The sequence below is a fragment of the Engystomops pustulosus genome, chromosome 3 (genome assembly GCF_040894005.1).
Source record: "Engystomops pustulosus chromosome 3, aEngPut4.maternal, whole genome shotgun sequence".
In the NCBI taxonomy this organism is placed as follows: Eukaryota; Metazoa; Chordata; class Amphibia; order Anura; family Leptodactylidae; genus Engystomops; species Engystomops pustulosus.
The window spans coordinates 104,141,235-104,166,086 of record NC_092413.1 but is presented as its reverse complement, the minus strand read 5'-3'; the positions used below and the strand labels follow the sequence as shown (position 1 = coordinate 104,166,086).

The 24,852-nt window shown below is 39.2% G+C and overlaps 1 protein-coding gene across 1 annotated transcript in view; it reads right to left on the bottom strand.

Moving 5' to 3' along the window:
• MAN1A1 (mannosidase alpha class 1A member 1) overlaps window positions 1-24,852 on the bottom strand; it is a 133,813-nt gene that overhangs the window by 16,266 nt on the left and 92,695 nt on the right. The window contains exons 7-9 of the mRNA XM_072141681.1: window positions 6,848-6,971; window positions 3,974-4,067; window positions 307-422 (exon numbers count right to left, since the gene is read on the bottom strand). Of these exons, the coding sequence (XP_071997782.1) occupies window positions 307-422; window positions 3,974-4,067; window positions 6,848-6,971 (334 nt within the window). The remainder of the gene's footprint in view (window positions 1-306; window positions 423-3,973; window positions 4,068-6,847; window positions 6,972-24,852) is intronic.

Here is a 24,852-nt window from a genome sequence, read left to right as displayed (position 1 = left end):
TTGCCGATGGCACTGTACCTCATTATTTTTGCGACCGTGTTCTACGTACAGTAAAGAAAAGGGAAAACAAACCCAAAAAGGTAAAGGGTAAAGTCACCACCATGTCAAAACCATAGAGTTCATAGAGCATGTTTTTACTCTTTTTGAGAATTTCCAATATAGCTACAGGCAAAATGTCTGGATTTTTTCCCTCTAGATATAAGTGTTCATTATTACCAGTTATATGCAATAGTCCTCACCACATCACTTTGCACACATTTTTTATTACTTTAAGATATATTGTCTGTCATTCTATCTTTATTTTACCTGTACAGCATCATAATATAACTTCTTGGCATCTTCATCGGTCTTATCTGACATCAGCCATGCCTTCAGCAAATATTCATAGAAGCTATCCCCAAGACCTCCAACAGATACATGGTCTGCAAGAAACAATGAAATAATGACCTCGATAAAATGAATGTAATCCCGCAACATGACATCTAGACTCTTAAACTTTCTTATACCAATTAAGACATTACAATAATGTGAAATTATTGAAATTAAATCAGAGACAGCAAGCCGGCACTTAGGGAAAGGTTTACTAGTCTTATAACTTGTAGTTATGAAATGCACCAACCTGTACACCTTACAGTTGTAGGCGACTCAGTTCCTGAACATTTAGTACTTATTCTAAATAATTACAGCCATCTTATTTTAGAGGGAACACTAGCAAAAACTAAATTCAAAATAGCACAATGACTTTTTTTTTTGTTAGCAATGAGGAAAAAAATATCTATTAGAATTTTTTTTTTTTTTTTTTTTAAGGTAAGCAATCCTATCATACACAGTATAGACATGCTGACAAATGACTTCACATTCAGGCTCCGATGGGAAATCATATATACGGATTCACCATCTAAGAGATTGGTTTAGATGATGGTTTCATTCATTGGAAGGATACAATTTGTAAGGCATTAAACACCACTTTTGACATACAAATACTTATACTTTCACTGTGAAATTACTCTGGGTCATCTTTGTTAATAACTCAGTGTGGTAGAGGAAGCAAATTTTAGAGGAAAAGTATATTACATTTCAGGTCATTCCAGCCATCCTGGATGGCAGCTCTATCTGCATCCACCAGAGGCAGATGTGAGTAGAGCGGTGAGGCAGTGAGCCATTGGTGCCCCATTCCACAGTTAAGCAGTAATATATAAATAATATATATATATATATATATATATATATATATTATAAATATATACACACACAAACATATATTATATACACACAGTTGGTAAGGAAAGTAATCAGACCCCTTTAAATTTGTCACACTTTTGTTTTTGCATTTCCATTTTTCAGTCCCCACCTTCAAAAATCATTTTTTTAATCACTCCTTCTAATGAGAGGGCTTGTTTTCTGCATTACTAATTTCACTTCATATTGACCATATTTAATATTCCATGTTTTCTACTAGGTAGCAGGAAAAGGGGTATTATGGGACAAAATGGGAGCCAACAGAATATGTTCTGTATGATAAGGGGGCCATAGAAAAGGGAGAAATTATAGGAAGGTAAGAGACACTAAGGGGGAGTGAGCGCAAACAATATACTTTGTTGGTACACTAGTGGCGTGAACTAGTTGTGGGGTTTATGAGCTGAAAATTTATGTGGAGCTTAAGAGTTCGGAATGTTGGGAGGTATGCATTGTGTGGATGCCCACAGCTTCTACATAGTATAGAAGTACCCAACGTTCCATGAATAAATCAGCTGGTACATTGTGTGTATCAATAGCTAACCACAACAAAATAAGCTTCTGCTTTAGGTCTGACAAAATCAGATTGTCAGGGATTCTACAAATTACACATACCCCAATACTAAATTTGTGTTACAAGACAAAAACCATGGCACAAACTTACTTGCATCAAAAGAAAAGGTGCATAAACATATGCTTAACTTCTGCTAAATAGACTCTGAAATGAAGGTTTCCTATGGTGTGGTTCTTAATATATATCCACCCACCATTTAGGATTAGCTGGCTGAGAACCTCATGAATGCAGAGCTTACTTTCACTTATAATTCTCTCTCCAGGATATATGGTAAATGTGTTCTTAAACCACCTACACTGTGGAGCATATTAGCAGCCATCTATAGACATATGTGGGAAGACTGTGCTCACCTGACAGGAGGTAGAATCATGTATTCAAATGACAAGAGTAGTTAAGAACACAATTTACAATTACTGTATGGAAGGCTTAAGAAACTTTATTTCAGCGACCTTTTTTTACACAAACTAAAAAAGTGACTAGTTGGCAGGCACCACGGATACACAGACCTTAGATGATGTTATATATATATATAAAAATGTAAAACACTCTTCTACTGTATATTAGGGGACATTGTAAAGTCCTTCATCTTGTTAGGGAACAAAGCATCTTTATTGGTCCCTTAGTTACTTGTCACAAGGCAAAAACATTTCTGCAGCGGCAATTACTATTATGCATAAGGATATGTATTTGAGACAGAGTGAAAAATGCACAAAGTTTGCTTTGTTAAAGCTCTGTATTTTCTATCCCCCTGTTTTGGACAATCTGTGTGACTCATTATCTGTGAGCACATAAAGCAGAGAGGCTTCACAATGTGTTGTTACTGTGTGAGATCATCGCTCAAGGCAAGCGGCAGCTAAAAGCTAAGAATTCAATGTTCTTTCCATCCAAGGCCAATACTTTAAAGATTTGAAACTTTTGGAAAATATAAAAAGTAAAACTTTACTTAATATAACCCTAATCACTAAGTGAGTTTCCTTGGTCCCCTGGTGATATTTATATTGAAGGCGTATCCTTGTTATAGGTTATCAGTTCCTGATTGTTGGATCTCTGACCCCATGATCAGCTGTTTGACCCTACCTTCTGTATTAGGCGCCATACAGGGGGACAGAAGGAGTTGGCTCCATCCTCTATGTCCGGGATGCAATACAGCTGCACAGTGAGGGGCAGTAGTGGTGAATAATATTGAGATTTTGGACTTCCACAAGGGCCCAATGATCGAGGAGGGCACATGGTAAACAAATCAACTCAATAAGTTTATACTTGGAGATAGTAAGGAATAGTGTTAGTAGTCCTACACTTCTCTGTACGGCTACTCTAATCCTGCATATATCCACACGGTACTGACGAGTTTGGTTCTAGCTATGCAATGTGCAAAATGTACATTTTTTTTGCTGGTGAGCTGCTCCATTGTTTTTGAGCAGCCCACTGCCCATTGTTAATTTGCCTTGGTGAGGAGTCCTGGTGCCACACACCCACAGGTCAGAAACTAATATAATCTGGATAAGTCATTAGTATAAACCAGTAGTATTAGTATCTAGTGTATCTGTGACGCATGTTGAAAACCAACTGCTCCATCCACAAAACTCTCCCGACCCCTGCCACAAATAGAAGGGCCTTACACCGATTAGTTTCATACATGGGGTGTACAATCAATGATATTATTCACTTTGACAGTATATGAAACAGGACCAAATGTAACTACAAACCCATGAAACTTTTATAAAAATAGTGCATGTGTCTATTTTCAGATTTTGGATCCCAAAGATCTCCCAAATCCTGTTTTTGCATAGTATCCGATGTTTGGTGAATACAGCACTGTCACCAAAATTGAAATTTCAATGTAAAAAATGGGTTTCCACAACCAGGGGTGGAGAAATTTTTGAAAAATATTGGATACATATTTTTTGGTGTTCCATCTGATGTGTATACAGCCTCTGTTAAGCACATAGGTGTGGATATATGAATACTGTTCATAGGAAATAAAGCCGCTCACCTTTCATATGTCATAATAAGATATAGAACATTTAAATATACATAACAATACAATCTTTTCTTTGTGTAATCTATGCCTATTGCATCTTATTTCTGAAAGCACGGGCTATGCAGACATGAATATAAACATTAGATTATTTCTAGTTAGCTCTAGTAAGTAAAATCACTTACGTTGTCCCCATTGGCCACTACTGGGATTCAAGTAGTTGGGATAAAGCCCCTGTGGTTTATCCAATCGACTTAATACTTTTCGGATATTCATTACCTAGAATGAGCATTGGTACTTTTAGTTTATTGCCTAACAGTAAGCCAAGGATTGTATAAACATATAGCCATACATATGGATTAATTGCTGTGTACATGAACTTTGTGTTGTCTTTATAGTCAGATTTTACAATTATTTTTCTTAATGATACCTGTGGGGAATGAATAGAGAACCAGCGAGCACTAGATAAGATTAACTGTAAACCTGGGCTGTGAAGTTGGAGTCGAGATAAAATGGACCAACTCCGACTGCAAAAATATATAATAAATTCTTACAATAAATTCACTGCACTATGGGGAAATTGGGGAAATTATTAAATGTCCTATAAATGTCTGTTCTATTCCTAAGGATGTAGGGTTTTAGTTGAGATGAATGTAGATACAGTTTTTGCTCTTGCTCTGTAGTGAAGCTCCTTCTTTACAGATCAGAGGCAAAGAAATGTCTGCACTTATCATAGAACTGCTAGAGAGATCAGAAAAACTGGATTAAGGCAGGATTATTCAGTGTACACACATGGGCAAAATTGCTGGTAACCTAAAGAAAAACCCATAATGGTCACCGAAATAACTTGAATCAGCCAAAAGTAAAAATAAATAAATTTCTAAGAAAATTAACAAATGAAAGGCAGACACTGTTTTTCAACCATGCGTCAATAGAATTTAAAAAAACAAAAAAAAACAAACAAAACAGGCCTAGAGCAAAGAGACAAGTTAAATCAAGGTGTGTCCACTAACTACCCTCACAGGTGTCAACAATCTTGTAATCAGTCAGTGGGCCTGTATATAGTGCCGTTTGGTGACATTGTGTGTACCACACTCAACATGGATCAAAGGGAGGGTAGGGCACATCTTCAGGAGTGTAGAAAAAAAAATTATAGACAAGACCACTTCCAAGCAGCTTGATGTTCCTGTGACTACAGTTGCACATATTATCCAGAAATGTAAGATTTATGTGATTGTAAGCCATCCTCCCTCTAATGTCTCAAATTCAGAAACACACACACACACACACGTTATCTACCACTGCTAGACTGTGAACCATTATGATGTGAAACACTTAGTGAACTGTTCCCAGAGAAAAGCCGGACACCCAAGTCTGTGTAGAAAACTATTCTCTAGCCTTAAAAAAATTAGGTCAGACTTGAGGGCTTCTATGCAGGAGAATCGGATGGAGGTGATACTGTTTTCTAAAAGAATTCATACACTCTTTAAACAAATATTATTCAGTAGATTTTTGTTGAAAACTTTTTTTTTTTTTTCTACATAGGGTTTTGCATAACTAGTTATTTTATTTCTACCTAAAAAACCTGGTTATTGTATAATAATGGTGATAAAAAGCCTTATTACTGTAAATGTATCACTTAAACACCCCAAATGTATGTGGGAGTCAAAGTCAGTGCAATCGGAGGTTTGGCTCATCAACTCCACAGTCATGCTCTAAACCATGCCAACAGAGATCAAGTTTCACGGATGTTCTGTTAGAATCGGATCTTGCATTTATATCTGTGTATAATGCACAATCCGATTCTCAAATATTAAAGCTCTCAAAAGCTGAAAATCAAACAAACATACAAAAACAGAACAATGACCTTTCCCCTTCCCTATAATGGTGGGGTTTCCAGAGGTCAGACCCCCATTGATTATAATATGTAACGTACAATTAATATACAAGATGGGAATAACTCTCAAGATAAAGTATTAAACAGTATTCTTAGATTATATGCGTCTACATTTCATAAGGTCAATTTTATCTAACAAAGAGGCCATATGCAGAAAGTAGAAGCTAAATAGAATTCGAGTGCGACTCCTAGCCTGGTAGTACTGGTGTACTACCACGCAGCTGGTAAATTACTAATCTCAGCAGGCATCAGGCTTTACCGTTTTCAATAGTGCTCAAATGTATTAATCATTTGAGTTACTAGAGAGTTTTTTAACATTAAAATAACAAAAGCGAGTGCAATCTTTACTGAAATAGAAAGCCATCTGAATTTGTTTATTTTTATTTACTTGTACTAGAAGAAAAGGAATAGTTGGATTCTGTCTAGGAGGTAATACAACAGAGTATACAGCAGCAATGAAACAGTAAACCTGTAACTTTCACTATGGATTATCTTTTATAAAATTGCTTCCCCTGGTTTGTTCAGGTCAGGTAATGTTACTACATGAAACCCAGGGCCCAGCTTTAGTCCTCATGGGCACGTTCTTGTGCATGAAGCCTAAACACCGTGAGGGCCATGCTGTAGGAAGCATTGTCAACCAGTTTCTGCTTTGCAACCGATTTTTTTGGCTGTTACCGTGGAGGCAAACGGGTGGAAACAGGGAGTAGGGCGGGAGGAGTGAACACTTCGAAGAGCCTCAATTACTAAAAGTCTCTATCCAAAAATAGAGGATACTACGTCTGCTTTTTAAACAAGGTTTGACTTGGTCTAAACAAGTCATACCTGGCAGAAAGCAGGATTGAGCAATGGACCACTTTTACTACAGGGCTAATGTTTGTAAATCCGGCGTGCAATATGTACAAGCAGGGGGACAATGAAGGCTGGCGTTTAAAACACCAGTCTTAGTACATCCCCCCAGTAGTCCTTGCGGCACTGCATAAGGTATACAAGTCTATGCTATTGGTGGAGTCTACTGTGGACTACAGTAGCTGGAATATATCCAACAAGACTGCAGGGGACAACTTTTCAACGTTTGTAAATGCTTTTAACTAGGGATCTGGTCAATTAGGCAGACCCCGAGACATATATACAACTTATTTTACCACAAACAATTAGTACTAACCTTTTCCGCAAAAACTGGATTTCCAGATACTTCACTTAAATGTATAAACTCCAAATGAAGTGTTCCAAATTCAGCTAAGATACTGCTGCCTCCAGAAGCCCATGGCCAATTCCGACCGATACCACTAAGAGTAATCCAGAAAAAGGGAGTAAGAGTTATAAAAAAAAATATATATACAAAAAACATGTTTAAGAAGCAAAATGTCATAACATGCAATATTACTGTATGAAGCTGGATGTAGTACAGTCACACTGTGTGAAATAGCCATCGCTTTTACTATGGAATGCCCTGCCACCACTAGCATGTTTTCTTTGCGAGTATGCACAATAAAACAGCACAGTAAGAAGACATTTTTTGGTGAGTGCCATCCTTTTTTATTTTACATGGGACTTAATAAACCATTATTGTTGAGTTCATCCACTGAACTACTGAATTTACTAGCAACTATCAGCGTAATATAGTATTGTATTGAAGTTTGCAGTGGCCAGGTTTTCAGTAGTTTGTGAGCAGGCGATTTGAGACACTAAACCATCCAGATGGATCGGTCATTGGTTTAGCAAATCACTAAAATTATGTTTGCCAGCAGTCAAACATGTTCCACATCATTTTTCTTTTCATATCCCATTGTGGTGGCATCAGAAAATCTATTTTGAACTGAGAAGTAAGTTGGTTGTATAAAATCTTGTAGGAGGAGAGTCCAGCACTGACATCTCCTGGCCTCAGATTGCACTACAATTCAGAAGAGATGGTTACTGATGTTCCAAAAGGGACAGCTGGAGGGAGAGCTTCCCACCTTGCTGGGTCAAATAAACACAGTAGGTGTTAATTAGCTTAAAAACAAAAGTTATATAGTTGTTTATTAGGTCAATTTATACCTTTTAACCCTGACAGGATCCTTTTTTGATTTTGCGTTTGTTTTTTACTCCCCTTCTTTTCAAAAGCAACAACTTTTTATTTTTACATTTACAGAGATGTATATGGGCTTGTCATCTGTGGGACAAATTGTACTTTTTAGTGGTGGCATATAATATTCCATGCAATGTACTAGAAAGATGGGAAAAAAAAGTACAGCGACGAAAAAACGCATTTGTGGCATTTGTTTTCTTGTGGGCTCTGTTTTTACGGGTTTTATTCTCCACTCCAAATGACACTTTGTTCTTTGGGTCACTACAATCACAGGGGTTGATATCGTTTTTAATAGATTTAAACATTAATCTTTTGTACATAAAAATATTTGCCAGTTTGCAACATTTGGAGGCCAATAACTTTTTCAAACTTTGGTGTATTGACATATGTAAGGTGTTATATTGGTTGATCATTTTTATGCAAATATTCATGGATGGAAAAATGTGAAAAAAGTGGCAATTCGGACATTTGGGCGCTATTTTCCGTTACGGTGTTTACGACCAGGAATAATCTTTTTTATATTTTGATAGAACGGGCATTTTGGGACCCGGCAATACCTGTCATGTTTATGAATGATACTGTTTATTTTTATATGTGTGCTAGTGTGTGTGTGCGTTAATTCAGCAGGGATATGTGTGCCAATGAATGTGTATGCAGCAGTACTGTGCTTGTTTGTATGTATGCTGCAGAGAGATTGGTCAAATATATTGTTACTGAATCTGGAGTGTGTCTTATAGTCTGAAATAGACAGTAAGTCAGTGATGGCGAACCTTTTAGAAACTGAGTGCCCTAACTACAACCAAAATCCACTTATTTACCGTGAAGTGCCAACGTGGCATTTTAAGCATTAACTTATTTCTACGTGTTCTTCAAATGTATCGGGCGCCTGATGCCACTAAGGCAGTTGAAAGAAAGAGGGCAAATAGCTTCTCTCCGGGGTCTCTATGTACAGTAAGAATGGTGGGTCTAGCAGGATGACCTCCAAAGATAATGCAGTTCTGTCAACACCTTCTCACTTTTCCCACAGTTCCAAACACCCAATGAAGTGTCACTTTAAAATAGCGCTGAGAGCAGCATCTTATAAATTGCCTGCGACTGCAGAAAGATTTGGTCCTGTTTGGTGTACTCTGTCCTGCAGTGATGGCCTGAGTGCCCACAGAAAGTGCTCTGAGTGCCACCTCTGGCACCCGTGCCATAGGTTCGCCACCACTGCATTAAGTGATTCAAAGAGCCACAATTGTATCAGAATGTGGCATGTGGCAGCTTATAATGCAATACTGACCCAGTGCATAACCACCTGAGGTCATTAGGGGTTAAAAAACTTGAATTATTTAAAACTTAAATGCATAAAAACCAAAATAATTGTAAAAAGTAAAGAACATGAAAAATAGATGGAGAAGTTGTACAAAGAAATCAACTTATATGGAATTTATTTTCAGAACACGAAATCAAATTTGATTTTGGAGTTCTTACTGATGAGCATGAAACCATCTGCAATAACAAAACAATCAAACTTCCCCCATTATCCATTTCTGCACAATCTGCTTAGCATACTTGTCTACTTTTTGTATTACAATGTACATGACTGTATGGACAACAGTATAGTTACTCCTGTATTATAGGCTGTTCATTAATATGGTTACAGCTCCCATGTGCAATTCTAAGATACAATAAGCCAGTTTTCCGATTACCACCTGTGTACTAATAAATAATTTCACAATGATGCCATTGCCTTGTGTGATAGCAGAACGAGTGCTCAATTGCAGTGTTTTATCATGGTTCAGTGCTTATAAACTCATTCTTACAGAACTGGGAAATGGGCCAATTTAAATCAAGTAAAATATTCAGAACAGCTTATTACTTACTACTTGTTGCTTTCAGTGCGGTTTATGGATTCTACAAACAGTAGGAAATTCACATCTCTAACTTGCAGCCAAAACTAGGTAATGAGGGATATCTTTGATGACAAAGTTTGGCCACCCAAGACAGTGGCAGCTGCTGACTCAGCTCTGAACATTTCACAATAACACAAAGACGACAGCCAAACAGATATTAGCAAGTGGTAAATCATTCCATCAGAGGGAGTACTCCTGACCTTACAAGTGATTCTGAAGCTCAACAAATGCACCACTATCGCTGCAGATGGCAGAAACTGTGCGGTGTCAGAGCTCATTCTGTAAATAGTATACAATAATGGAAAATAAAAGAAAACCCACGATATAGCCAGACTTTATTGCTGGAAATAGGGAAATGGATAGAAAGAGAAGTATCATAGTATATAATATAAGGCTGGAAAAAGACGCAAGTTCAACCTTTAAGAATTAAATAAATGTTTTATCCCCATAACCCGTGATATTTTTTCTCTCCAGAAAGGCATCCAGGCCTCTCTTGAAATGTACAGAGTCCGCAGAGAGTTCCTGAGGCAGAGAGTTCCACAGTCTCACTGCTCTTACAGTAAAGAACCTTTGTCTATGTTGATGGTAAAATCACCTCTCCTCTAGGCGCAGAGGATGCCCCCTTGTCCTGGTCACAGGCCGAGGTATAAAAAGATCTTTGGAGAGATCCTTGTACTGTCCGTTCAGGTATTTGTACATTGTAATGAGGTCTCCCCTCAGTTGTCTTTTTTCTAAACTGAATAATCCCAAATTTTGCAATCAATCAGTCATTGTATTCTAGTCCCTGCATTCCCCTAATAATCTTGGTTGCTCTCCTCTGCACCCGTTCCAACTCTACTATATCCTTTTTATACACTGGTGCCCAAAACTGTACACAATATTCCATGTGTGGGATTTGTATAAGGGTAAAACTATGTCTTTATCATGAGAATCTATTCCTCTCTTGATACATCCCATAATTTTATTTGCTTTGGCAGCAGCTGCCTGGCTCTGGTCACTAAAATTAAGTTTACCATTCACCAATACCCCCAAGTCCTTTTCAGCTCCAGTTTTACCAAGTAATTGACTGTTTAGAACATAATTATACTTTTTGTTTCCACGGCCCAAGTGCATAACTTTACATTTATCTACATTAAACCTCATCAACCATTTCTCTGCCCACTCCTCGAGCTTCCACAAATCCCTCTGTAATGCTAAACTATCGACCTCAGTATTTATTACTTTACACAGCTTAGTATGATCTGCAACTATTGAAACTTGACTGTGTAAACCCACTACAAGGTCATTAATAAAAATATTAAAAAGAAGTGGCCCCAATACTGACCCCTATGGCACTCCACTGGTAACGTCAACCCAATCTGAGAATGTGCCATTAATGACGACCCTCTGTTTTCTATCACTAAGCCAATTACTTACCCAAATACACAGATTTTCCCCTATTCCCAGCAGTCTCATTTTACATACCAATCTTTTATGCGGCACGGTGTCAAATGCCTTTGAAAAGTCCAGATATACAACATCCACAGCGTCCCCCAGATCCAGTCTTGAACTTACCTCCTCGTAGAAACCAATCAGAAGAAGAATGTTACATGTCAGAACGGCGAGGAGCCGTTATAAGCTTGCACAGCCTCACAGGGCACAATGACACTAAGAACCATGTTACTTCTGCAACGCCAAAGGATGAAGCAAAGTAGTACCAATGTCAACAGGACCTGTCACCAAGTACAAGTTACTGAAATACATCTTACTACTGTAGAGCCCTCATGAACGTGATATTCCTCCGAAAGTTTACATGTGAACTAGCCAATGGAGAGTCATTTTATTTTTATGCAGCACACAGACATCTCCACTGAAAATAAAAGGATTACTGGTCCATTGACATGTATGAGCCAATTTACAATTAATCTTCTGGAAGCCCCATCTTTAACTTGTAGGCAAAATCTAAGACATTTTCAGTAGGAAGGCCATTCATAAATTACTGCTAGGTATGTAACAGCTATCACTCTGCTGCTTAGCAATTAAATGCAATTCGCAAAGCCAAAAGTACACAGCTCCATCCACTGTGTAGTGGCCTTACTCCACTCACCACTTTCATGCACTTAAGAGTCAAGCCTACATCTGCTTCAGGTGACAGCTCCTCATTTAATGACCAACCTATGGACAACATGGTGATTGGACAAATTCAAACACCAGGTTGTCCACTTTAAAAAAAAATATAGGTTTCATGGGTGCACACACTTTTTTTTAACTGTAAATTTTTATCAAGTTTGTCTTAAAAAAAAAAGCAAAAGAAATACAATACAGTCGGTAAGGCATAAAATACTCATTGAACAATGCAAGAGACTTACCAGGGGCGTAACTACAGCGGTAGCAGCAATAGCAGCCACTATGGGACCCACAGTGTCATGGGACCCCGTCATCCGACCTGACACAAAGAATGGAGGATGTGCACCATTATATCTATATTGTACTGCACATGTCCTGCATAATATGTTTATAACATATACTGTAATGTATATATTCAGTATCTGTGATGTGTATATGGTGTCTGTATACACTGTATGTATGTGTATATGCACATGTCTGTGAGTATACCAATATGTATATGGAAAGTGGAAAGGGGGGGCCCCATGCAGTAGACTGTTAGGGGGCCCTGTCTCTCCTAGTTACGCCACTGAGACTTACCATATTTTTTGGACTATAAGACACACTTTTTAATAAGAAAAAATCTTGCTAAAAAGTGCCTGTGTCTTATAGACCGAAGGTCAGGAGGATACAGCGCGGTAATGGAGATTGGGTGATGCCCTGATATAGAGCTGCACCCGATCTCCCAGAGAGGAGAGGCTCCGTACTGCTCTTTCCTCTCCCACGTGTCCTACAGGACCTGCGGTAATGTCAGGATCATGTGCCTGATCACATGCTTCTTACATCACCACAGATCCTGATACTGCCAAGAATGGGGACATGGTGCACTGGGACAGGGTAAGAAGAAGGCGGAAGTGTGTGTGTGTGTCCATCTGTATGGATGCTGCAGAGCTGTGTGTCCATCTGTATGGATGCTGCAGAGCTGTGTGTCCATCTGTATGGATGCTGCAGAGCTGTGTGTCCATCTGTATGGATGCTGCAGAGCTGTGTGTCCATCTGTATGGATGCTGCAGAGCTGTGTGTCCATCTGTATGGATGCTGCAGAGCTGTGTGTCCATCTGTATGGATGCTGCAGAGCTGTGTGTCCATCTGTATGGATGCTGCAGAGCTGTGTGTCCATCTGTATGGATGCTGCAGAGCTGTGTGTCCATCTGTATGGATGCTGCAGAGCTGTGTGTCCATCTGTATGGATGCTGCAGTGCTGTGTGTCCATCTGTATGGATGCTGCAGAGCTGTGTATGTATCTGTATGGTTAAAGGGGTATTCTCGTCTGGGCAGTCACATTCAGTTTCATTAATCTGCCATATATGAACATGTCTTCAATTAGATGTTATTAAAAAAAAATGTTCCTGTGTGAAGATAATTTCTCATAAATGTAGCCATGTGGTTCCTTAGAAACGAGATGGCTTCCTTGGTTACGGCCACCTCTGCTGGAGGGAATACACAAAGAAACAAAAGGCTTTGGTATATGAAATGTCCGGGAGTTACTGCATGTCCCGCAGCCACCCTGTAGTAATGATTGCAGAATCCTGGTGGTCCGGCAGGGCTCTATAGCGCATATCTGCCCACCGATTCCAGAGTGTGACGTGGTCATATCCGAGGAAGCTATCTCGTTTCTAAGGGACAGAATGACTACATTTATGAGAAATTATCTTCACACAGGAACATTTTTTTTAATAACATCTGATTGAAGAAATGTTTACATAAGGCAAATGAATTAAATTAAATGTAAATGCCCAGATGAGAATACCCCTTTAATACAAAGCTGTGTGTGCATCGCTTTAATGCGACCAACAGGGATATTTTAATTGGTGTAAAATATATTTTTCTTTTTTTTGGAAGCCTAAATCTTGGGTTAGTAAGAAGCGTATTATAGTCTGAAAAATAGGGTATATAAATGCACACACTTTTTAATGTGTGTAATCGCTATAATTTTCAGGTTGTGATGGCTTTATAAATTCTACCTGAAAAGCAGATAATTTTTTTTTGGTTAATTCAGTTTTAGTGGTTTTCTGATAATATATTCATATGAATATAGGCCTAGGTACGTATTTCTGTTTAACTCACATTTTTTCCATCAATTACCGTATATTCTCGTGTATAAGTCGAGCTTCCCAGCACAAAAAATGTGCTGAAAAACCTCACCTCGGCTTATAGACAAGTCAATTAAAAAAAAAACTTACATACATACATAATAGTCGGCGTGGCTCCTCTTCGGTCTTCCCCGCGGCTGGTCTTCGGTCTTCTCTGAGTTGTATCAGCCGGCAGATACGCGTCCACGCAATCGACCGGCTGGCTCACAATATGACACCGTGGTGTGGTTGTGTGGGATAGGGAAAGTGGACAATGGGGGTCATGTGAGCGGGGACGGACCTCGGGCAGGAGGCGGCGCGTCTCCGTGCGACGTGCGCCCAATAGTTCCGTCGGGATCACATTTTGGAGTCTACAGGTGAGGGTCCGTGCAGCCCATATATACTCAATCTTGTCAGTAACACACACATTCCCCCAGACGAAGGCTAGCGCCGAAACGCGCGTTGGGGATCATTCGGTCCGTGGGACACTTGGGACATACCAAACACTAGGGGTAAGCAATGCTCTCTCTGCCTTTTTGAATGTATCTTGGCTCAACATGTATATATAGACCTACACCTTCTCTGAATATGCACTAGCACTTTGACTGGCCTGTTGAGACACTGTGGCAATCTACTATTTGCATTGTGCACTTTATGATATGAAGTGGTAGGGATATGCACTAGCACTTTGACTGGCCTGTTGAGACATTGTGGCGATCCATTATTTGCACTGTGCACTTTATGATATCTAGTGATCTCTCCGCCCCCCCCATTGATGTGCCCACGGTTACTTGATTCACCCATGTGATGAATTTCCATCTTCACCCTCATTCCGATACCTGCATTTATTTCCCTTTCCCCGTTTTATCTTGTATTTTAATATATATCTGCATTGTATATACTCAATAAAGACGTTGTCACTTTATTTTTGTGTGTAAATTGGCCTAATTTCTAAATAGGTGCTTGTGTTGTAGACTGGCCAATAGAGAAGGTCTAAAGTATTCGAGGAGCAACAATTATTAGCATGCTAAACAGAAAACATTATTAGATATTTCACTCCTCCCTATGTAACCCCAAAAGTGGTACTACAATGGGGGGGGGGGTAATAGTGTGTTTTGGGGTACACCAGACACAAAATGGCGATGTTGGAGACCGTGGGGATAGTAAGATCAGCCCCCTAGTGTTACAGATCACCGTCATTGGCCAATCTGTATTGATTGGCCAATGGCGGTGATCAACATCACAGGACCAATCAGATCGGTCCTGTGATGTCATCGGAGGGGTGTCGGCTGGAGATGGCAACACCTCCCACCGAGGTGTCACCCTGTCTAGCTTTAATGTATGTCAGTAAACAGGTAAATTTAAAAAAAAAATGATATGGTTGCATATCATCTGTGTTTAATTGGATGGGCTCTTCCAAATGTTATGCAATAGCTCTTCTCTGCAACTTCCCTCTTCTACCTTACAAATATTGTGAGATTCCCAACTACAACAGCAGCCTTTAAGTTTCAGCAGATATCACAAGGTCAAATTCATTTTTATGGGCTAATTGACACATGGTTTCCGTGTGTGAGCCAAATACCCAAAGCAGGTCCTATTCTTGCATGTACTTGCGCTTTTCTACAGTCATCAGTGTGTGTGCAGACATCATATACAGACGGCACATGGGTGGTCTGTTTGTACCCCTCAATATGCATTCCTTTGTGTGTATGAGGGCTTAGACCGTTTTACCTTTATGGATTATAATATTCATGTATTTACATGTTCTATTCCTTTTTTGTTGTACAAGTACACCTTTGAAAAGTCATCCATGCACATAAACTCGTATAGGAGCTGGTTGGACTTTGCAAGGATTGGGTCATTAGACATAATTGTAGCAAGATAGATGTGACCAATTTGATCATACATGGATAACCAAGAGTATTGAGCCAAACCACTAGACTACAAATTAAACATAATAGTTCAGAGTCTACGAAGACGGCCAGTGAAAAGAAAGGAAAAAAAGTAAATAAATAAAACTGGGCAAAATGTATGATTAACTATTTGGTTGTAACACTTGAGATCCTGACAGTCATAATAATTTGCAAAACAACTGCAGATCAGGCTGCAATAACTATAATTTGTCTGTACAAAGCCCTGACAAATTATAGATTGTTGATTTGAGTGGGTTCTGCAGATTGTAATAGTTTCTGGTTGTCTAGTCACATTTCTCAGGCTTGCATGTTAAAGGATTGAGAGCAATTTCTTTTAATATTTAAAGAGTTTGCATATGCTCACAAAAAGCTTTTACACTCCAAGCTGCCCAAAGACAACACTGTCAATAGTTTATGTATATATTACTGCATGAAACCTGCTCTGCTATGAAGAACCTAGGTAAAATCACATATCAATAACTGAAAACTTCATAGCAATTTACAGCAATTTTTAAATTAACAAAAAGACGACAAAAAAAGATCATCATAACATAGCAACCATCCATTTCGCACTATATTATAGTGAAAGGCAGAGTCTGAAATGGAACCTGCAGAGCTGCGCAAATGCCAGGCCCTCACTTATAATATATCATACATATATGATACATACAGTCCTTTTGTATTGGGAAGACACTGCTTATGGCAACCTTAAAGTCTTCTGGGTCGGCTTACACCCCTGAGGGGACTCCCAAGCTATCATTACGCTTGGCACAACTTCTAGCTTACTTTGTGTTGGGTAACTAACTGCCCCCAGGTATTGGGTGTATACACTGGACAAGCCTTTTAGTATACAGTACAACACAGGAGACATATGAGAAAAGGGAAATGTAATTTTATTGTTTCTGCTTTAGAAGCCAATGCAAAAAATAAACATTTTTATTTTGTGTATAGTCAAAAAAATTAATACAGAATATTTCTAAATAAAAATCTGATAAGCAAGGTCACTTATTTTAAGCTATAATAGTTACTCACAAACCTATAAAGCACAGTAGTTTTAGGTATTTTTGCAGGGGCCATGCTGTGCCTATGCATCTATACAAAGAGAACATGCCTTCCATGATGGCTTCACTTAGCTCAGAGTCCACCCTCAATTAGCTAATTGACTCCATCCATACAACTTTACAGAGGAGATATTCCATGCATCAATTATGATAAACAGAATTAAATTAATTGATTAGAAAAATAAATGACTTAATGAAGACAAACAGGCAAGGAAAAAAGAATTCCCTGCCGCAGAGAATTTTCACAGACATTTTCCAGCTGTGAGCTGGTTAGAGATACAAGTCCCACTGTTTGTTAGTTATGCGTGCGGCTTCAAACCAATATGAAGTCATTGTGAAATGCAAATTTGTAGCATTAGAAAAGTTCATTACTTTGTGATTTGTTCCTATTCCTACAAACTGATGAAGTCTGAGAATGCAGAGTGGTTTGCATATAATTATGCACGTCTACAGAGGAGAAGTGCAGCTAAGGACTGCGGTAAGTAACCACCGCAATGATGGTAGAAGTGCCTTCTCGACTGTAGCAGACTGCAACTTTTATGTTTAAAGGAACTATTTTCTCCTAGTATGATGAATAGGGTGGAGTACATACTGCAACCTTTGAAGGCTAAATATATCTAGTGGTAACAATTCATTGAGCCCATTGCGACAATAAAAGAAAGAATTTGGGCTCCCATTTTCAATGAGGTGAAACATGTATGGAAGGATAGATGCCTCTACAAATTCTGAATGAGGGTTATCGAAATGAGCAAATATCACGATTGCCAGATTTGTTATCGTATTGTTAGATTCCACAACTCCCCAATTCAAAACTTTAGGCGCCATGAAAAGGTACTGAGCCAGCCCTTTAACTTTACCCCCCTTTAGGGCACATTCACATGGCCGTCTGCGGGGACGTACATGCTGCCGCATGTACATCCCCATTGACGGCACAATAGCGGTGCGGCGCAGATACGGTGCCACACATGTGTGGCACCCATCTGGGCCGCACACCACAAAAAGATAGAGCATGCTCTATCTTTTGGTGTGTGTGTGGCCGTGCGCCGCTATTCTCTATGGAGGGAGGAGGGGTCACCACGTGTGAATGGACCCTTACTGTTATGTTTGGAGGTTTTTCATCTTCTGTGTAACATGTCAGAATGTCACACAGTCACAATGTCACACAGTCACAATGTCACACAGTCACAATGTCACACAGTCACAATGTCACACAGTCACAATGTCACACAGTCACAATGTCACACAGTCACAATGTCACACAGTCACAATGTCACACAGTCACAATGTCACACAGTCACAATGTCACACAGTCACAATGTCACACAGTCACAATGTCACACAGTCACAATGTCACACAGTCACAATGTCACACGTAACGTCATGCTTGGACCTCATGTTGTAAAAATTTCTTAAGGGAATAATAGAGTTGTGTCGTATTAAACTTTCACACACCAATACATATACAGTTTAAAACAGAAGTTTACATACATTATATAAAAAATCACATATGTATATTTTTCAACAAACACAAAATCAGAATAAAACTTTCCATTTTAAGGTCAGTTAGGATCATCAAAATTATATTGTTCTCACATTTGGAAAAATATAAATAGAGAATGTTTAAGGCATTTTTGTTAGTTTCTATAAAGTCAAAAGTTTACATTTCATTAGTATTTGGTACCATGCCCTTATACTGTATGACTTGGGTCAAACATTCCTAGTTTTTTTGGGACCATTCCCCCTGACAGAACTGGTGTAACTAAGCCATATTTGTAGCTCCTGCTTGCACCTGCTTGTTCAGCTTTGCCCATAAATTTTCAATAGGATTGAGATTCAGGACTTTGTCATGGCCACTCCAAAACATTGGGGGTAATTTGTCATTAGGAAAGTCTTTGTGACAGTTCTGTCTGTCTTTGGAGTTATGCTGCCCTCAAATCATTAAAGTGGCTTTTGGCCCTTGATAAATATGTTACGCTGTTTACAACCATAAGTAATGAAAAAAACATCAAAAGCCACAGCACATCTGTATCGCAATACATGAATTCAAATCGTATTTTGCAAACTTGGCTATTTAAGTTTTACCCCTTAACGCTGAAGCCACTATTCACCTTCCCGACACGGCCCTTTTTTATATCTTACATGTGTCACTATAAGCGGTTATACCTTTGGAATGCTTTACCAAATCCAAGTGATTTTGAAATTTTTTTCTCGTGACACTTTGTACTTCATGCTAGTTGAAAGATTTTGGTGGTATGTGTTGCGTTTATTTATGAGAAAATAAGATATTTGGTGAAAATTTGTAAAAATCTGATTTTCGAAATTCAATATGTTCTAAGAATAATAATATAATAATAATAATAGCAAAAAAACTTAATAACTAACATCTACCGAATGCCTACTTTATGTGGACATGGTTTGTTACGCATCCTCTCATTTTTGTAGAAGGTAATGGGGCTTTGTATGTTAGGTGCAATTTCTCAAATTTTCATAAAAAGCACAAAATCCTGCTTTTGAGGGACCTGCTCAGGTTTCAAGTACCTTTCAGAGGCCTAAATAAAAGTAAAACTCCATAAATTACCCCATTATAGAAAATACACCCCTTATAGTAAATAAAACAACTTTTATGAAGTCTGTTAACCCTTTAATTGTTTTACAGGGGTTAAAACAATATCGGACTCAATTTTGAAATTACATTTTTTTGGCTAAATGAATGTGTCTTTCATAAAATTGTACAAATTCTCAGTGGATAAAATACCAAAACGCTCCACAAAATTTGATACCCAATTTCTCCTGAGTGTAACAATACCCCATATGTGGTGGTAACCTGCTGTATGGGCGCACACCAGGGCATCCAAGGGAAGCTGCGTGATTCAGAGCAGATTATGCATTGTCACTTTTTATTGGCTATAAATCTTTAGTTTTTCGGCAATTTGGACATATACCGTATTTTCCGGACTATAAGGCGCACTTAAAAGCCTTGGATTTCCGTGGAAATCCAAAGTGTGCCTTATAGTCCGGTGCGTCCTATGTATGGCGCTGGGCAGCGGACCATACTTACAGAGGTCCCCGCTACCGGAGACAGCAGATCTCCAGCGGGAACTGCAGACCACGCGGCACGAACAACTTCTGCCGCGTGGTCTGCAGTTCCCGCTGGAGATCTGCTGTCTCCGGTAGCGGGGACCTATGTAAGTATGGTCCGCTGCCCTCCTCCACCTCCCCCTCACCTTCCCCGCTCACCTTCCCCGCGTTCCCCGTCGCGTCTCGGCGTCACGTCCCGTCGCGTCGGGTCTCCGCTCCGCCCCCGGACCTCCGCCACGCCCCCGGACCCCGCGCCTTATAGTCCGATGCGCCTTATATATGGAATTATTACATATATAAGGCGCATCGGACTAATGCGCCTTATAGTCCGGTGCGCCGTATAGGGCGAAAAATACGGTAATTGCTTATTTTTTGCGACATGAGATGCAGTTTACAAATACTTAATTTTAGTGGGTCTGTAGCCTTATTGATAAGATTTTATTAACTCTTGAATGTATGATGGAAAAGAAAATCGTTAATTTTGGTTTCCTTTCTTTTTGTATTTTTTGGGCATTGTACACGGTACACTAAAAATACTATATTATCTTTATCATATAGGTCACTATGATTATAGTGATACCTCATTTATATGGTTTTTATATATTTTTCTAGAAACAAACCAATATAAAGAAAATCAATTTGTTTTCGTATTGCCATCTTTTCAGAGATATAACTTTTATATTTTTTGGTTGACAGAGCTTGTTTAGGGCTTATTATTTACGTGTTGAGTTGTCCTTTTCAGTGTTACCATTTTGGCGCACTTAACTTGTTTTGATCACTTTTTGAAACATTTTTGTGTAGGGATTTTATGAAAAATGTACATTTTTGGTGAGTTTTTTGGGTTTTGTTTTTATGGCGTTCACCAGGCGGGACCAATAATGTTACGGAGTTATTGTACAGATTGTTACGTACAGGCGATACCAAATATGTGGGGTTTTTTGGTGATTTTGTGTTTTCTTTTCTTTATTAGACGTGCATAGGGAATGTTTGAGTTTATGGGACTTTTACTTTACTTAATTCTTTTTTATTATAAAAACTTTATTAAGTGTTTTAAACTTTTATTTTTGACGTTTTTACTTTCTAACAGGATGACTTGAACAAGCGATGCTCAGATCTGATGCTGTGCATGCTCAGTGCTTTCCAGCAAAAGGCAGGACCCGTCTCTAGGAGAATGATAGCGCAGCCCCAGGGCACTTGCAGACCCCGGCGCTGCGATCAGAGGAGTGGACCCACCCGTTAAGCGTTGCGGGGGTGGGTTGTGTGTGTGTTCTGATTTATGTGAGATGCGGCGTGATCGTGATCAGAGGAATTAGGAGTTCAGGAGCCAGTACCAGAAGCATGACGTAATAGTACTGCAAAATGCAGGAACACACCTCCCGCCATGCAGTACTGTTACGTCAAATGTCGGGAAGGGGTTAATGAATTTGATGCAAGCAGGGTCTATGTCAAACTTTGCATTGTCTGATATTTATTTGGTGCAAAGGAAAGTCTCAAAACATCAGTCGCACATCAATTGCGGCAAAACAATGCCAAAAATATGAAAAAGAAGAGGATACATCGGCCCCAATTACTTTGTTATCCTTAAGCAAGTATGGCAGTAATTTCGGGTCATTGTCCATTTGGAAAACCCATTTGCACCCAAACTAACTTCTTGGCTGATGTCCTGAGATATTGCTAATGAATGTTCTTTTCTCATGATGCCATCTATTTTGTCACCAATCCCTCCTGCTGCAAAACAACCCCACAACATGATGCTCCACAGCTGGGATGGTGTTCCCAGGCTTGCAAGCTTCTCCTTTTTCCAGCCAAAATTGTTTTGTGTTTAATGAAAATGTTTTTATTTTTCATATACTTGCTGAATGCTGAGGATACCATAAATACGTTTGGTGGAGAGGAGTGGACTTTGATCAGCTTCAGCCATAGTCAAAGGTCTGCAAGATCTACTCTGATGTTTGCCATTTCACAAGAAGGACACAACAAGGAATATTATATACACTTCAAGGAAAACAAAGCCTTAGTGTCTCCATTGCCCATATAATAATTTACCAACCAATGGACTATGGACATTACTTCTTTATCCCTAAATCCCTGAGTAACCATCCCAGGTCTTCCCTGTATAATACTGTGTGACACAAATAAAGCATCTCACATCTGCCTTACTTTTGATGGCATCAGTTCGCAGAGACTGTGATTTTATACCATACCTTGTCTTGGTTTGATTTCTCCTGAGCTCAATCTGCGAAGGTTATCAGTCATTAGAGAACCTGAGGTTGTGTGAACAAGGGCCGAACTTGACAATAACAATGGTCATTATGGCAAAACCATTAAATTTTTTTTTCCCCTTAGACCACAATTCATGTCTCCAAAAATGAAGGTCCATCAATAACACTAATCTGTCAGGCTCCAGGGGTAGTGGACCCACTGGACCACCGGGGACGATGACACAAGCAGACACCTGGGACCGGAGTCTAAGTGGTACCCGGTTTTCACCGGGAGCATTGCGGGTTGGACTTGCTGCTGCGGGATACCACTAGGTTGTTACACAGGCGCGACTTTGGAGTCGTAGTCAGGCAGGAGGTCAAGATAGGCAGCATGAGTCGGGGACGTAGCTGAAGGTGAGGACAGGTGGCAAAGGATCAAGGTCAGGAATGTAGATGGAGGGCACAATGGAAATTACACAGGTGTAAGGGAACAGCTTTCTCTGAGGCATAGAGCACAACGATCCAGCAAGGTTTGCAGGAAGAGGCCAGCTATTTATTAAACCAAAAGATGACCAGCGCCAATCAGTGGCATGCTGGCTCTTTAAGTCGCAGGGAGCCGGCGTGTGCACGCCCTAGGAGAGACATGGGTCACAAGAGCACCTGTGACAGTTTCCTTTGGAGTAATGGCTTCTTCCTGGCAGAGTGGCCGGCCTTTTATCCCGTGTCATTACAGTACTAAGGAATTTGATGGCGCTATATAAAGATTATTATTATTACTTGTTTCCCTGGGTATAATGGCACACTTCTACAAGCATTTTCACAAGGTCTTTGTCTTTTGTTCTTGGGTTGATATGCACATTTATGGCAGAATATAAGTACATGTTCAAGAGAGGCCTGGATGCCTTTCTGGAGAGCGAAAATATCACGGTTCATGGGGAAAAAAAACATTTGTTTAATTCTTAAGGTTGGACTTGTGTCTTTTTCCAGCCTTATATACTATGATACATTTCGGACCAATGCACGTTCATCTCTAGGACACAGAACCCGTCTCCTTCCTGAGTAGTATGATGGCCGGCCATTTTCAACTTGTTTGCACATGTATAATTTTTGTACAGATGAACCAGGCACCCTCAGATATCTGGAAATTGAACCCAAGGATGTACCAATTTGGCAGATTTCTTTAGACTTTCCCATGATGTGTGTGCCTTCAAAAACTTTAAAGGCCTAGTCTTAGGGCATGTAAATTTTTTAATTTGCAGCAAGTAATAAAAATTCCTTAAAATTCTCTCTCATTACTCTGGCATTTAGCAACTATAAATAATTTTGACAGGAAAGTTTTTTTCAGATTTTTGGTAAATGGTTGGCATCAACTGTATTCCCGCATCCTATAACCAGCAGGGGGAGGGGGATTATAGCCAGAGAGGGAGCCCCTGCTAAAGTTTAGTTTATTAGTATATTAGCAGAGCACAGTTCCTGAGTACTGTCACTATTTTCTCCCTATACTGCTCTTTTTCTAACTGGGTTATCTACATAAAAGGATGCAGTAGGATAATTAAGTTGTGTCACTATCTGCACCTAACACATTTGGTGGATTTTCTGAGTGATAATTTAAGACGGGGGTCCTATGAGTCTCTAACAGCTTTATTTGTTAATTTATTCCAATTAAGAACAAAATTATGCATGTTTCCTTGTAGGACAACCCTTTTAAAGACATCTGAACCCTTGGTTTCTATAAAACGGAGAGTTCAGTCGGAACAAATAAAAAACTATAAAGACATTGTCTACACTGGCTTTTCTTGGGTAAGTTGAACAAAGGAGCCTCTTATGAGCTGAAAAAACCATTCACACTAAAGCTGGCATAGCTAGTAAGCAAAATAGTTAATTAAAGCAATTAATAACACTGAAAAATAGCTGGTTTCCATGAGAAATCACACTAAAACAGCATGTAAACCAATAATGTCAAGTAGAATACAGCAGAGGAAATCTTACATTGCCTAATGACGCATATATCAAGTCCGGGGGCTATATAACCTTCATAATACTCAAGGCAGACTGATAAACGTTCACATGCTAAAACAATAAAGTTGAACTTTAGTAAAGTAATTGGGTTTAGGGGGCGTGAAGTTTATTACCTCACAGCTTTTTACACAATGGCCATTACAAATAACGTACTTAATAATCCAGATCATACGGTGCGAAAATCAAGTAATCGTTTTTTTTTTCACAATTGCTTAATTTGTACTCATGTTTGTTTTCAAAACTGTACTACTGAGATACTATGTACAGTTTGTCTTCCACATAATGCATACTTTAGAAGATATCACAAATTTGACTCATACACTAAAAGAAAGTTGATAGGCTTTGGAAGAAATTTCCGGATTAAGTTAAAATGTACTCTAACCTTTACATGTGCACTTAATGTGACCTTCTCTACTTGTAAACCTTTGAATGTCCAACTGTTCAAGGTTTCATTACAAAATTCACAATGGGTATTTGATCTACCAATACATTTCCTGGTTCTATGAGAACTGGGATTTAAACAGTCCTCCTCATCACCATTTTGAGATCTGACAAGACCCAGCTGACACCTAACAATAGATCAGTACATTGCCATTGCAAGGATTCAATTCGGACATGCTCAGACTGAAGTGGCAGATGGTTATAGAGAGTCATCAGCAGGTTGCAACATAAAATTCCAAAGAAACTGGAAAACTCACAGAAAGGCATAGATTTG